This window comes from Gymnoscopelus braueri (assembly GCF_963280865.1).
Source record: "Gymnoscopelus braueri genome assembly, chromosome: 11".
In the NCBI taxonomy this organism is placed as follows: Eukaryota; Metazoa; Chordata; class Actinopteri; order Myctophiformes; family Myctophidae; genus Gymnoscopelus; species Gymnoscopelus braueri.
Window position 1 is genome coordinate 3,452,341 of NC_137613.1, and position 15,679 is coordinate 3,468,019.

Here is a 15,679-nt window from a genome sequence, read left to right on the forward strand (position 1 = left end):
TGGGGGTCCCCAGTTAGAATATGATTATTTTGAGGGGTCCCCAGTTAGAATATGATTATTTTGAGGGGTCCCCAGTTAGAATATGATTATTTTGGGGGGTCCCCAGTTAGAATATGATTATTTTGGGGGGTCCCCAGTTCAAATGGGGTTGCAGCCTTAACATTTTAGGAACCTTTGATGTAACAGGATGTGTGTATTTTCAGAGGTGTAAAGTAACTAAGTACATTTACTCAAGTGCTTTACTTAAGTAACATTTTGAGGTATTTTTAAGTAACATTTTGAGGTATTTTTACTTTACTGGAGTATTTCCAATGTCTTACTTCTACTCCACTACATTTCAGAGGCAAATATTGTACTTTTACTCCACTACAATTATTTGAAAACTTTAGTTACTAGTTACTTGGAGCATTTAGATTATTCTTACAAAACATACGTTAACCACTTCAGCCCTATATTCATTTTGGCCATTTGAAAATAGAAGATCTATAAGCTCACAATGCGTTGCGATGCGACACATTGTGAGCTTGTAGATCTGCTATTTTCAAAAGATTTTTATACAATTTATACATTTGAAAACTTGTGAAATGGGACATTCTGCATAATGAGTACTTTCTACTTCTGGTACTTTAAGTACATTTTAATACCAATACTTTTGTACTTTTACACAAGTACATTTTGAATTCCGGACTTTTACTTGTAACAGAGTATTTATACATTGCAGTATTGATACTTTTACTTAAGTAAAACATTTGAGTACTTTTCCACATTGATGTCATTTCACATAAACTTAATGTAAACATTTTCTCACAGAAAGTCACTTCTCACCTGGAGGCTTTAAGACATTCTGACTCACATTTTACTGTGTTGTCGTCGGGCAGAAACCTTGTATCTCTGACACGTTGTGAGCTTGTAGATCTTTTGAGCATTGGCTATTTTAAAATGGTTTTAAAATGATATTAATAAAATAAATGTTTTGGACATACAAGGTTTCCACCCGACAGAGACGATCTTCTGAGGTGTGTGTGTGTGTGTGTGTGTGTGTGTGTGTGTGTGTGTGTGTGTGTGTGTGTGTGTGTGTGTGTGTGTGTGTGTGTGTGTGTGTGTGTGTGTGTGTGTGTGTGTGTGTGTGTGTGTGTGTCAGTGAATGATGTATGTAATGTTTACTGTGTTGTTTTTCTCATCAGATTTCCATCCTCTCACACTGGACACAAACACAGCACACAGATACCTCTCTCTGTCTGAGAACAACAGAAAGGTGACATGGGGACAGGATCAATCATATCCTGAACATCCTGACAGGTTTAATGGATGGTCTCAGGTTCTGTGTACAGAGGGTCTGACTGGACGCTGTTACTGGGAGGTAGAGTGGAGTGGAGAGGTTTATATAGCAGTGACTTACAGAGGGATCAGCAGGAAAGGAAGTGGTTATGACTGTGTGCTTGGAAACAATGACAAGTCCTGGAGTCTGCTCTGTGGTGGTGGTGGTGGTCTCCGTGGTAACAGTTACACTGTCAGACACAATAGTAAGGACACTGTCCTCCCTGTCAGTCCCTCTGACTCTAACAGAGTAGCAGTGTATCTGGACTGGCCTGCTGGGACTCTGTCCTTCTATAAAGGGTCCTCTGACTCACTGGCACACCTGTACACCTTCCAGAACACATTCTCTGAACCTCTCTATGCTGGGTTCGGGTTGTACTACGACTCCTCCTCAGTGTGTCTGTGTGAGCAGAGATAGAGTCTCTCTGTGAGGATGACATCAGGTCACCATGGTTACTCAACATGTGTGAGTGAGTGCAGGTTGTCATGGTTACCACTGTCGCCAGGATACTTTGAGACTAGCTGAGTCTGACGTCATGGACTCCATATTTGGGCATGAGTGACTCATCATGACATCACGGTGACATCATCATGATGATGTATTAGATAGATAGTTAGATTCAACGGCTATTACAGCTCCAACAGAACTGTATCCACCGGGGCACCACAAGGATCTGTTATCTCACCAGTCCTGTTTACCCTGTATACAGATGACTGTAGCAGCTCAGACCCTGAGATGCTGTTCATCAAGTACTCTGATGACACGGTTATTGTTGACACCACTAACTCCAATGACCGCATCATTGGGGTAATGGACAGGTTTGCAGAGTGGTGTGAGAGCAACTTCCTGGACCTAAACCCAAGCAAAACAAAGGAACTGCTGGTGGACTTCAGGCGTGACCCGCCCACTCCCCCGGCCCTGGAGATAAATGGACAGACAATAGAGCGCGTTGAGGAGTATAAATATCTTGGCACCACCATCGACCACAAGCTCGATTTTAAGACCAACGCAGAGAATATCTACTCTAAGTGCCAACAACGATTGTTCTTCCTGAGGAAGATGAGGAAGCTTCAGGTCCGACCATCAATCCTGCAGGCTTTCTACAAGTCTTTTGTGGAATCCATCATGACCTTCAACATCACATCATGGTTTGGGGTGATGCGGGTCATTAACCGGAAACCTCTCGACAGGGTTGTTAAGATCAGTGGCAAGATCATTGGGAAGGACCAGGAGCCACTCAGCAGCATCCACAAGAAACGGACAGTAAAGAAGGCCTCTCAAATAGTTCACGACAATACACACACACTTCATACACACTACAAACTGATGCCCTCAGGCCGTCGTTACAGAGCTTCGAAACTCTCAAAAAGGGGCTCAGATAGCTTTGTACCTACCTCCATCAGACTGCTGAACATCTAGGTCTGGTGGAGCCCCCCCCCCCCTCCCTCCCTCCCTCAAACACGTTGGACTATTCCACCTGATGGACGCTAGTAGTGTACACGCCAACACATGGGTTGCAATATAATATATAATTTTTTATCATGCTTTTAAGTTTTATCATGCTTTTAAGTAGTAGTTTTAATTAAATGAACTTTGTGCCTTTTATAGTGACATAGGTATATATGTATTGACTATATGTATGTTTGTCTTTTAACCACTGCACAAACGAAGTTCCGAAAGGAAAATAAAGTTGTTTGAATTGAATTTGAATTTGAATTGAATTGAATGTAATAAGCAGCAGAGTGACAGTCACACATTAAAGCTCCCGTAGAGTTTTTACCTTTGACCCCTGACCCATAAGACAAGAAGCTCGCAACAAATCACATTATGACACACTGTGAGCTTGTAGATCTGCTATTTTCCAATACCAAAGTAATACATGGTTAAAGTGGTTACACTGAGGTTGATGCTATTAATGTATATTTAATCATTTAGCTTAGGACCCCCTGGAACCCCCTCAAGGACCCCCTGGAACCCCCCCAAGGACCCCCAGGGGCCCCTAGACCCTACTTTGATAACCAGTGGTCTCAAGATCAGTTTAAACACGTTAACCCCCTTTTTACATTGGCTATTTGAAAATAGCAGATCTACAAGCTCACAACGCGTTGTGAGCTTGTAGATCTGCTATTTAAAAAAGAAAAACATTGGATTTTTTATATATTATTTTTGATAATTGTAACAACACAAATGTTGTTCGGGGGTCCGTGGCACAAATATGTTCAAATGGGGGTCCCTGCCACAAATATGATCAAATGGGGGTCCCTGCCACAAATATGATCAAATGGGGGTCCCTGCCACAAATATGATCAAATGGGGGTCCCTGGCATAAATATGTTCAAATGGGGGTCCCTGCCACAAATATGTTCAAATGGGGGTCCCTGGCACAAATGTGTTCAAATGGGGGTCCCTGGCACAAATATGTTCAAATGGGGGTCCCTGGCACAAATATGGTCAAATGGGGGTCCCTGGTCAAATCCATATTAATGTCAAACTGGTATAAAATGAGTCATCACCACAGGGAGCTTTAGATCTTAGATTAGATTAGATAGAAGTGAACAAACCTCCACTCCATACATTTATAAATATGTATCATAAATACTGTCCATCAACACTGATGATGATGATGATGTAAATATCAGTGTCATATTGTGTCTCTTATGATACAAACTCATTTTATGTATTTCATTTTTGATATTTTTACACAAGAATAGACTGAGGAAAACTGTATATTTGATCATGTAATTCTCACAGTAGCAATATTGTTTATTGTAAACCTTTATACTTAACCAGTTAACTCTGTATACTTTATTGACTGGAGTCCCATAGGGTTTTGTAATTGGTCCACCCCCCCCCCCTCTAATATCTAAGATCTACGTCACAAAGCGACACATTGTGAGCAGTGTTCATTATTTTTATTACATGTTTTTAACTTAGTAGCATCATTTTTGAGCGGTGCAACCACTCCTATAAGAGGGTTTAGGACCCATCTGTGGTGAAAGTTTTTCTTTCCGTCGTGCACTTTTTTTTTTCGCTGTGACGCCATGCTGTGGAAAACACGCCCATAGGCTAAGCTTTGCAGGGTGTGCTGTGATTGGCTAGCGAGACACATGATGAAATTAACTTCAAACTTCGCAGACGCACTGTGAATGGCTAGCGAGGGCATGATTAAATTAATAATAATGTAAAAAATGTAAGCACGTCACTTCGCAGGACGTGCTGTGATTGGCTACCGAGATGCATGATGAAATTAATAACTCATAAATAGCACCGCTCACTTCACACTGGGTGTGATTTTTCAAAGTTTCTCCCCAGTTTAGTCGTCATGCCAATGAATTCCTCCCCACACACATCTCTGTGTTGTCTCCTATTGGCTCACCTGCCAGTGAGGAGCCCCCACCGGCAGGACGGAGGGCCTTCGTCCCACTCCCCCCCCCCCCCCCCCCGGCCATAGGAGTACATACAGTGACATATATCCTCCTCCTCCCGCCCGGCTTCCCTCCCCTGAACACGGGTCAGTTGTGTTCACATAGACGTTGGACAAAGCCGGATGCACCACGGTGGATTGTAACCCACAACCTCCGTGGTGGTGGGCAGGGACTTTACCACTGAGCCACCCGAGTGATGTGAGCAGTGTTCATTTTGACAGCAGATTTGACTCATAGTTTGACTCTCATCTTGGACTTTGTCAATCACTCTGGATTCAAACATCTACTAAATGTGTTTATGAACTCAAATCAATCATTGTTTATTCATTGATTCATTATTACATCATTGTTTCCTCACTCATTCCATTATTGTGTTTTCATTGAATATGAATGTGATATTATTCTCATTCTTCACATGTTATTGTATGATCATGTGTAGAAGTAATAATAGTTTAATAAATGTATTCTTGACATGTCGTTGTTCCTGTGTATTAATATTCATAGTGTTGTCATGTCACGACCTCAATGGAAACAAGACCGCAAGGACTTTTTTGGACGGACCTTTTAGACAAAGTGTTATTAACTGTACTTGTGCTGTTTTACATTTCTGCCTGATAAAATATTCAATCAATCAATACAGCTCACTATAGATACAAAGCTTACTACCAACTGTAAACTGTCACACTGATGGATAGACCTACAGGAGCACCCATAAATAACAGATCTCTAAATTAATTAGAAATCCTTACTCTGTGCTGTTTAGATTCCTCATTAACACGATACACTGTGCACAATAATCAGAACACATGTGATATGTTATTGTTTCATTTTTCTGCTCACACTCTTAAATGTGTATTTATTGCTTTTGAAAAGTACATGGGAATACAGTTGCTATAGGATGTCAAAAGTACTTGGTGCCCTTACTACCCCCCACTCCAATCCCATATACAACATGCAACATTCAGACATGTAACATACACTTACATAACTCAAAATAAAACATAAAAAAATACATAATAATCAATTCATAAGTATTATGATTTCCCTCGCTAACCCTCCCCATGGTACATATGGAGTGTATACAAAAAAGGAAAGTAGGAATCCGTTATTTTCTTCCTTTAGCATGTATTAACCTAGAGCTTGTCAACGTGTCGATGGTGGTGTTTGCTTTATCTGTCCTGTAACGTCTTTAATTTAGTTATATATGTAATCATAGGGCCCCACACCTGATCGAATTTTCCCGGTGATCCTCTCAGATTAAATTTAATTTTCTCCAAATGTAGGTACATTGTGAGGTCTTTAAGCCATACAGATGCTTTAGGGGCCAGTGGTGATTTCCACTCCAATAGTATCCTTCTTCTTGCTAATAAAGATATAAAGGCAAGATTCTGCTTTATACCCCTTCCAATATGTTGGTGATCTGAACAAGTTCCAAACAACGCCATCTCCATCATTTTTCTGCTCACACTCATTCAAAGATAAAATGTTTATTCATAAACGTGTTCATCCAGCTCTCATTCCACTTCAGTGCATTCATCACACTAGACCAAGAATGAGACATTTATCATATTATATTATATTATTATATACAGTATCATAATATATCCATCATTACATACTGTATCATATTATATCCTATCATTACATACTGTATCATATTTATATGTTTTTACAATGAGAATCATACGTCCAGTTTCTTCATCTTTCTGCCCATGGCCATGCAGCAGGGCTCATCAATGTGTCCGTGGTAAAGACTTAGATTCTCTGTTTTACGTAACATTATTGTTCTTATTTTGATCATGAGAACCAATTACTGAATGTCAGTCTCCAGGTTTTCTTCAGAATATGTATGACACTGATTTACTACGACACTATATGACACATTATGAGTCCACTAGTACTAGTGGTTCTCACACCTTTTATTTGCAGGGTCCAAGGCCAAATACATATGATTTTGGGGGTCCTTGACATGGAAAAGTTGGATCACCACCGAGCAACAAACTGTAAGGATTTGGAAAACAGCAGATCTACAAGCTCATAGTGCGGCACCCGGTGCCGCGCTATGAGCTTGTAGATTATGCTGTTTTTTAATAGCCCAAATAAATGTTAAAATGACACAGATGCGTTCCCGGTCTTAATGGGTTCAGAATACACTTATAGCTCTGTCAGGCAACACAACATGTTGGGGGGTCCACAGCGAAATTAGTTAACATAGTGTCACAATCATTTTAACCACCTAGCTTTGGCTATTAAAAAAATATTAGATATACAAGCTCATAGCGCGGCACCGAGTGCCGTACTATAAGCTTGTAGATCTGCTATTTTTTTTAAATCAAAAATGTGTGCATATCTTTGAATATATATATATTTTTAAAGCGAACATTTTTAACTCAAATATTTGCTTCTGGGGGTCCACACTTTCGTTCTTCAAATATTATATATCTGCGAGCTTGTAAATCAAAATCAAAAACAAATACATGGATAAAGTGGTTGTGATTGTGTCATGTCTTTGTTTTGTATCGACTGTGAAAGAATCAATCAATCGTTCATCTATATAAAAGATATGGTTTTGCACTGCCATCTGCTGGACATTATGGGGATCTGCACGTTTGAACTGCATTAAAATAGACAGCAGTTATGTGCTTTAATACAGTGATGGAAGAAGTACTCACAGTTTTTACTCAAGTAAAAGTATCAATACTGCAGTCTATTGTATTGTATTGTGTAGTGAAATACTCTGTTAAAAGTTATTCTTGTTATTATCTAGAGGAATCTCCAAAACTAAGGTTCCTTGTGGCTTTTTATCACTGTCCTATCAGGATATCAATAACATACTTTTTTGCTAATAAAGTGTTGCTCACTCTAATTTTTTAAGATGTATTTGATTTTACCTATTTTATTTAATACATTATACATTTCATTCACTAATATATATATATATATATAATATTGTGTCCAAACCCATTCCTTTTTTATTATTAAAAACACATTTAATAAAATAGCGAGAAAAGCCAATCCACAAGCTTGTGGGCTTGTAGATCTGCTATTTTCACTAACTTGTGCTTTAAGAAACGAGGCATTCTGCCCGATAGCAGCTTTATTCATCTTCTAATTAGACCTATTTGATCTTGTGGGAGAAATGGAGCTTTCAGCTTTGCCCAGCTGATGTCTGCCCACAGAGGAGCAGGTTGGAGTTTAGTGTCTTACTTAAGAACACTCAGACACACTGTTGGAGTCGGGACTTGAACCTGTGACCTTCTGCTCAGTGGTTCTCAAACATTTTGTTGTCAAGGACCCCCACATTGATATGCATTTGGCCACGGACCCCCACGGACACACAAAATAAGTATTCAACAGTTGGCAAGATGTTGGGGACACGTTCACTCTGTGTCAGAGCTGGGAATCAAACTTTCAACTTCCCATTTTGTAGGCAGACTCTTGATCCATTGAGCCACTGTGTTACATTTTATGTTAAGCTTCATCAAAAGACAAATGGATAATGACATAAAAGTCAGAGACATTGTGGTTTCTGAACCTTCAAACATCTAGACAAGCAACACAACAAACCATAGACTAATATGCTGTTGTAAGTTTTTTTTCTTCTTTTTATTGTATCATTGTTTGTTGTTAATCAAAGCAGAATGAAGACTGTGATGAAGCAAGGCAGCAGGCAGCACAGTGTGTTGAAGCTCTGTCTACATGATCCAGAGGTTCGAGGGTTCAAGTCCCACCCAGCTCTTTACTCTGAAGCTTTCCCCATCAGGTCCAGTCCATTGTCTTTCATGAACATTCAAACATCTAAACGAGCAATAGCACAACAATTATACAAAAACATTTTAACTGCATATCTTTATATGCATTTTGTTTCATTGTTAAATGTATGTTAGGACACTGTCTACATCAGGGGTCTTCAACAGGGGGTCCGGGACCCCTAGGGGGTCCTCAGAGCTACTATAGGGGGTCCACCAAATCTTTGTGTGATAGGATTTAGTTTATTTTACATTAACCACTTGAACCCTAGAATTCCTTTTCTGAGGGGAACATTAGATCTACAAAACATTAGATCTACACACATTTGAGGCAGCCTCAGTGTTAAGGCTCCCCTAAACACTGAGGCAGCCCCACATGTGTGTTTTATCATGTATGTTTCTTGTATGTTTAAGAGCCTTTTTGTGTCTTGGAATGAGCAGTATAGGAAAAGACCTATCCCACGTTTCACCACAAGGGGGCGACTCCACCTGTGAGAGACACAGGTAGTTCCAGGTGGTCAGGTGACGTCTTTCTTCAAGGAAGAGAGAAAGAACAACATCAGTTTGTCCCTGTTTGTTCAGGTAAATAAAGTATTAGAACATAAAACATGTTCAAAATAAGCTCTGTGATGTAAAACAAAGCTTGTCTTGAGGGTTTTACCAGAAATGTGGTGATTGTGTTTTAGTTTATTGTGTGTAGTTGAATCTAAAGGTCTAAGCAGTCAGATTGATGGCAGCCATTACTGCTGCTCACACACACACACACACACACACCTGTGTTTTGGTTTGTTTCACTTTTACAGTATTTGTGTTTCTGCCTTTAGTGTTTAAAGCTCCAGTTGTGTGTTTAATCCATCAGGACCGGGAACACATCTGTGTCATTTCTTTTACATTTCTTTGGGCTATTCAAAAATAGCAGATATACAAGCTCATAGCGCGGCGTGGAGTGCCGCGCTATGAGCTTGTACATCTGCTATTTTTTGGATGAAACATTGTCTTCTCCAGATAGACAGACTGTCTATGAGAGCTGAGATAGAACAGTATTTCAGCCTCTTGTTTTGCATTATTTGTCTTTTACAATCTTCCCAGAATGTCAGTCCACAGAGAACTAGTCAGTGAACGTGGCCCAGACTCCTTAACTAACACAAGGACAATAAGGTGATAGAATCCTAAGACCTTAATATGTTCTACCAAAGGATGATATCTATATGTAACACAAGTGTCCATAGAGCCTAACACACACACACACACACACACACACACTTTGTTTGGCTATTCAAAAATAGTAGATCTACAAGCTCATAGCGCGGCACCGAGTGCTGCACTATGAGCTTGTAGAGCTGCTATTTTTGAAAAATCCCTGGCACAAAATGTTTTTGAGATGGGTGTCCGCAGCCTAATATCCTACATATCATTGTGGGGGTCCTTGACATGAAAAGGTTTGAGAAGTTGCCTACTGCTCTAGACTACATGCTGGATCTGCTTCATGTACAGCTCAGTGTTTAGGGGAGCCTTAACACTGAGCCTCAGTGTTTAGGGGAGCCTTAACACTGAGTCTGCCTCAGTGTTTAGGGGAAACTTAACACTGAGCCTCAGTGTTAACGCTCCCCTAAACACTGAGGCTGCCTCAGTGTTAAGGCTAACAGCCGGACCTCTGCGTCTTCATGCTTGGCGTTCGTTTCCATAGTAACTGCCTCCCGCAGGGAGGCCTGCGTGGGGACTCGCAGTAACATCCGTTTGTGTCGGTTGAAATATTGAAGACATTTTCGGTAGTTTTGCTATATTTAGTTTTTTTTTCTCTGCTGTTCTTCTAGAGGCTTTTGGACAGCGCTGACGCTGAGATATTTCCCCTTACATGATGACTCATCCTCTGCCATGTACGTGCTACGTGACACTGCTTCTAGTGTAGTCAGGTGACAGCTGACAGCCTGCTGTTTGTTATGGAACATTTGTGATTTTGGCCTACCATCTTTACAATGACATTTCATTTAGTTTTTAACAATTTCAAAGTTTATATTACTTTATTATATATTACTTTATTATATAAAGTTTATGTGTCTGTCGCCACAAAATGTAACCAAGGAAAGTGACTGTAGCTTCAGTGGTAAAGAGCTTACTTCCTCTTCCTAATCCAATGGGATTATGCAACATTTTATGACGGCGTCTGGGATACATTTACATTTTTATCACATTTTCCAGAGGTAGGCGACTGGTTCTCAACGTGGGGTCCGTGGACCACCAGGGGTCCCAAATGGACCCCATACGGCACGGGTCTGTAACTCTGAAGGTGTGTCGTTGTGTTGACTGTATGTACTTGAGACGCTCCAACAGATATTAGTTTTATCTCTGGGTGGGAATGCTCCTTGAGAGTGTACAAACTGAACCAAATGGACCCGACACTCTCATGTTCTCATGTGTGACAAATCTCTGTCATTTAGACGTCGCTTGCGTCATGTGACGTCGTTGGACACTTGCCTCCCAAAGCATAACTAAAACCTAAAAAGACCTTTAAATCTTTTTGACTTTTTGACCCATCGAAACAATTCAAGAGATAAAGATAGATAGATAGATAGATAGATAGATATATACTTTATTAATCCCGAAGGAAATTTGCTTTGCTCAACGGCTCCAGTGCAATACATTCATACAGAGGTCAATAAAAAGAAGCATTTTAAACATTTAAAAAACATTACACCAATGGGAATGAAAGCATAATCACAAAAAAAGTAAACGTTTATTTTGATCTCTTTTGTGCTTGTGGAATTCAGTCATTGATGCTCATCATTCATCATTATTTTGTATATATAGAACATTTTTTTTCTCCATCCCGAGTCCACCACAGCTAATTATAAAGATGCGTAATTCTTTAATAGTACGTGATAAAAATACGCGATCTAGAGCATGGACCGTCCACTCTGGTTTTTATCTGAGGTGGACTCTGTATGGAGTTATGAACATGTTCTACTGTAGCTGGTCCTAGGATAATAATAACATCATATAAGAAAAATAAAAAGGCTAGTCCGGAATATTAACCACTTTCAACCTGTATCATCCCTTGTTTGGTCGTGCCGGAACGTTTTCAGTCATTTGTCTTTCAAGTCTTTAAAAAATTGTGAAATTGTCTCATCTACGTGTTTGTGAGATCTGCTGTTTTCGCTTCTTTTTGTACAACACTGTCAAGCGACGAAGTATAAAATAGGTTAGTTGGCTCTGAAAGTGGGGTCCAGGGTGCTGGGGGGGGGGCCTTACAGGTCTGTAACTCTGACAATGTACAAATGGATCCAAATGGAACCAAATAGACCCTTACCTTAACTCTTGAGAGTGTACCAAACCATTTGTACTCTCAAGAGTTACAAGGGTCCTTGAAATTAAAAACGTTTGACAACCACTGAATGACAAAAACATACAACAAAATACATGGAGATACAAGTTTTCTACCCGGCAACAGCGATCGTATGCGGTACTGTTAAGAGTCATATATTTTGAGGCTGTGTCAGCATGGTTATTATGTGTTGCTATAGAAACCGTGGGTGGATGAAAGGACCAACCAGCACTATGATGATGTGATCAGAGCACATTGATGACATCATCGCCATGACATCATCAACGGCTCATAGAAACCTGCAGTGTCAAAGTTCATGCACAGAAATGGCAATAAAACCATTTGGTTGTTTTGTCCACTTGGTAGAACTCTGGAGTTGTTGTGAGGGTCTGACATATAGTCCAGTACCTTAAAGGGGAATACCACTCATTTTCAACATTGAACTATGTCTTTAATACACCTTTTTTCTTATTAAGTTCTAAGTTGTATTAAAGACATAGTTCAATGTTGAAAATGAGTGGTATTCCCCTTTAACCCTATTTTTTAACGATATGAAGCTGATAAAAGTGCCAAACAGTCAGACAGTTTTTAAAGTTGCTTGATTCAGTATTTAGATATTTGATATTCATTTTTTGATATTCATGTTATCAGTCAGGCCCCTATTTCCATTGTGGTGTCTGTGTGTTAGCAGAGTCATAGAGAAAGATATAATCAACCATAAATACATTCATACATTTTTAATGGACTAAACAAGTAAAATATCAAAGAACGACATGGCTACTGTAAAAGGAACGTGTTCCAACTCAACTAATAATAAATGGTTATAATGAGGTTCAGCTGCTATTCAGCAGATCTTTATGGAGGATTTGAAGTGAACCATAGAGCTACAATAATCCACTTGGCTTGCAGGTAACCCATTCCATATACATTACATTACATTACAGTCATTTAGCAGACGCTTTTATCCAAAGCGACTTACAATAAGTGCATTCAACATAGGTAGGGAACGAAACTACTAATCACCAGAAGTCTTTAAGTGCATTTCCTGCATAAACAAGCAACCAAGAGTATACCTAGCGCTAAGGTAAAAGTGCAATATATCAGCTACCTACTTTCTTAAACAGATGAGACAAAATAGCAAAATCAAATGAGCACAAGCTAAAACAAATAAGTGTATTGACTAAACAAGATCCAATAAAACAATACAACAATAAAACAAGAGTTTGTACAACTAGTTAACAACAAGTAGGCCAGGCAAAGAGGAAGGGTAGTGTTTCCTGAAGAGGTGGGTTTTCAGCCTGCGGCGAAAGATGGGCAGTGACTCTGCTGTCCTGACATCAGTGGGAAGTTCATTCCACCTCTGTGGGGCCAGAACAGAAAAAAGTTGTGACCGTGTCAATCGACCAGAAGGACCCATTCCATAGAACTGCTGCATGGTATAATATACTAACTGGTTCTTTCCCATGATACAGCTTTTGAATCTGCTACTAAGGTACACAGCTTGTGGAGCAGCACCCTCTTGTGGAATAACTGTACATTGCTGACCTTAGAAAAAAGTATTGAGTAGATATTTTGGTTACCACCTTGTTTTATATCACGTTTGTTTTATGTGTGATACTCTCTCCTCCACTTGATGGTAATACAATGAACAGGGAGAAGATGTGTTCTGGGGTGGAGTTTAGGGATCAACTTTACCTAACTCATTTATTTGTATTCTTTTTAAGGAGCTTTAGGATGCTAGTGTACTGGGATGTGCAGGCGTTCATAACATATATTTCACCAGAGCACTATTTCTCTCTGTTAATTTCATACTGGCATCAACATTCTGACATCACACAGAACCCAGTGAATCCAATAACATAATATTCATTTATTAAATGGCAAGACCACTTTGGTAGAGGTTTGGGTTGTGTAGTTACCTTGCCATGATGTAACTCCAGATGTGCATGGACAAGAAAAGAAAAATAATTGCTCCATTTATTAGAAATGAATCATTCAAAATATGCTCCTCATTGACTCACATTGTACGGTATAACAGCTCTATTTACGGTATAACACAGAATGATTTTGCTATTTTTATTAAGTAGAAAACCCAAACTGGATCCACGGATCCGGATCCAGATATTCAAATACTAAAATAAGCTGGAAGTTGACATTTTTATAAAAAAAAACTAACAGTACTGGGTTTGGTGATGTTCTATATTGTCTGAATCAGCTTTGTTTGTGTTCGTTTATGTGCTAAAATAGTGACTTTGAGATCTGTTTTACCGTACAATGTAAGTCAATGAGGAGCATATTTTGAATTATCAATTTCTAATCAATGGAGCAATTATTTTATATTTCTTGTCCACCTTTGGAGTTACATCATGACAAAGTAGGCTAACTACACAACCCAAACCTCTACCAAAGTGGTCTTGCCCTTTAAAGTCATTCTCCGTCCCGTATCCTGTATGAATGCGTGTCTAGGGCACGCGCAGCCGCTTTGTGCATCAAGCCGGACAGCAGGAAGTACATGACGGGATCCAGGCAGCTGTTGAGGGCGGAGAACAACACCATCACCTGATTGGTCCGGTACATCAGGCTCATATAGTCGCAGGACGATGATTGGTGGAGCTGGGAGAGGACGTAGACGGGACGGAAGGCGTGGTACGGCACAAAGCACACGGTGAACAGGAAGAGGACAAAGAGAGACTTCCTGGCCGCGCGTCCGTAGCGGCTGGTGGCCATCTTCCCGTAGGAGACCACCTGCACCATGAAAACCACCCAGAACATCACCTCCAGAGCCGTATTAATGTACGCTATGCGCCTGGTGTCTCTCCACCGCGTGTACATGAAGCACTTGTTGTTGGACGTCGCCGCGGCGCCTCAGCCAGACATGGCGGTCCAGGCCGATGAGGCCCAACATGGCGATGTTCACGTACATGTTCATGTAGAACACGTTGGTCACCAGGTTGCACGCCACAGAGCCCAGGTCCCATTGGTTCCCGTTGGCGAGGTAGTGCACCCTGAAGGGCAGGCAGGCCAGCAGCAGCAGGTCGGCCACGGCGCCGTTCATGCCTTCTTACGCCTGTATTTAATTGTAAAATGTTGGCATAAATAAATTGTGAAAATAGGCAAACGTTTACAGGTTACACCAGGTCAATAAGAACTAAATGATGTCTTAACTTTGGCAGTAGTTCTTTGCACCTCCAAGATTGTCTAAATAGCTGAACACCCCCCTAACTGAACACCTCCCTCCCTGACTGAACACCTCCCTGACTGAACACCTCCTTAACGGAACACCTTCCTGAACATCATGTGTGTTGTTAAAAATGTTTCAAAAATATTCCAAATACTGATTTTTTTCAAGATAAAAAATATATAAAATAGCATATCTACAAGCTCACAAGTGAACTTGTAGATATGCTCTTTTCTAATAGCTGATGTAAATGATATAGGGTTCAAGTGGTAAAACTAATTTGTATGTATTATTTGCCCTTTTTTTGGGCTTGTTTTCATAGACCGAACCAAATTATTATTAACATGATGCATTCTTAGTGTTTCAGTTATGTGTCCTAAATTCAGCCTTTGAAAGGTGAAGTGTTATTTAACAGCCAAATGTTATTTGTAATTATTTCATTAGATTAATAAACCAGTTTACAAAACAACAAACAAATACATACATTTTTAAAACTTACACAATGTTGTGCTCTCTCTCTCTTCTCCTTTTTTCTCCGTCTTTACTTTGTGCAGTGTACCTCCAGTGTTGCCAGATTTAGCAAGAGAAACAAGCGGCCAGGTCTACGAAAACAAGCCCAAAGGAATCGACTACTGTAGGCCGCATTATCTCACACACACACACACACACACACACACACACACACAC

General features: G+C 40.1%; 3 protein-coding genes across 3 annotated transcripts in view; 2 read left to right on the forward strand and 1 right to left on the reverse strand.

The window, feature by feature from the left end:
- Positions 1-15,679, forward strand: part of LOC308094999 (NACHT, LRR and PYD domains-containing protein 12-like) — a 518,863-nt gene that overhangs the window by 463,336 nt on the left and 39,848 nt on the right. The gene's annotated exons all lie outside the window — the stretch shown is intronic.
- Positions 1-15,679, forward strand: part of LOC308094996 (NACHT, LRR and PYD domains-containing protein 3-like) — a 569,186-nt gene that overhangs the window by 185,829 nt on the left and 367,678 nt on the right. The gene's annotated exons all lie outside the window — the stretch shown is intronic.
- On the reverse strand, positions 14,242-14,869 carry LOC308094789 (putative G-protein coupled receptor 34; the record flags this gene model as incomplete). Its single annotated transcript, XM_080441615.1, has 2 exons — positions 14,242-14,559; positions 14,645-14,869. The coding sequence occupies 2 exons, from the start codon at positions 14,867-14,869 to the stop codon at positions 14,242-14,244; spliced, it is 543 nt and encodes a 180-aa protein (XP_080297741.1).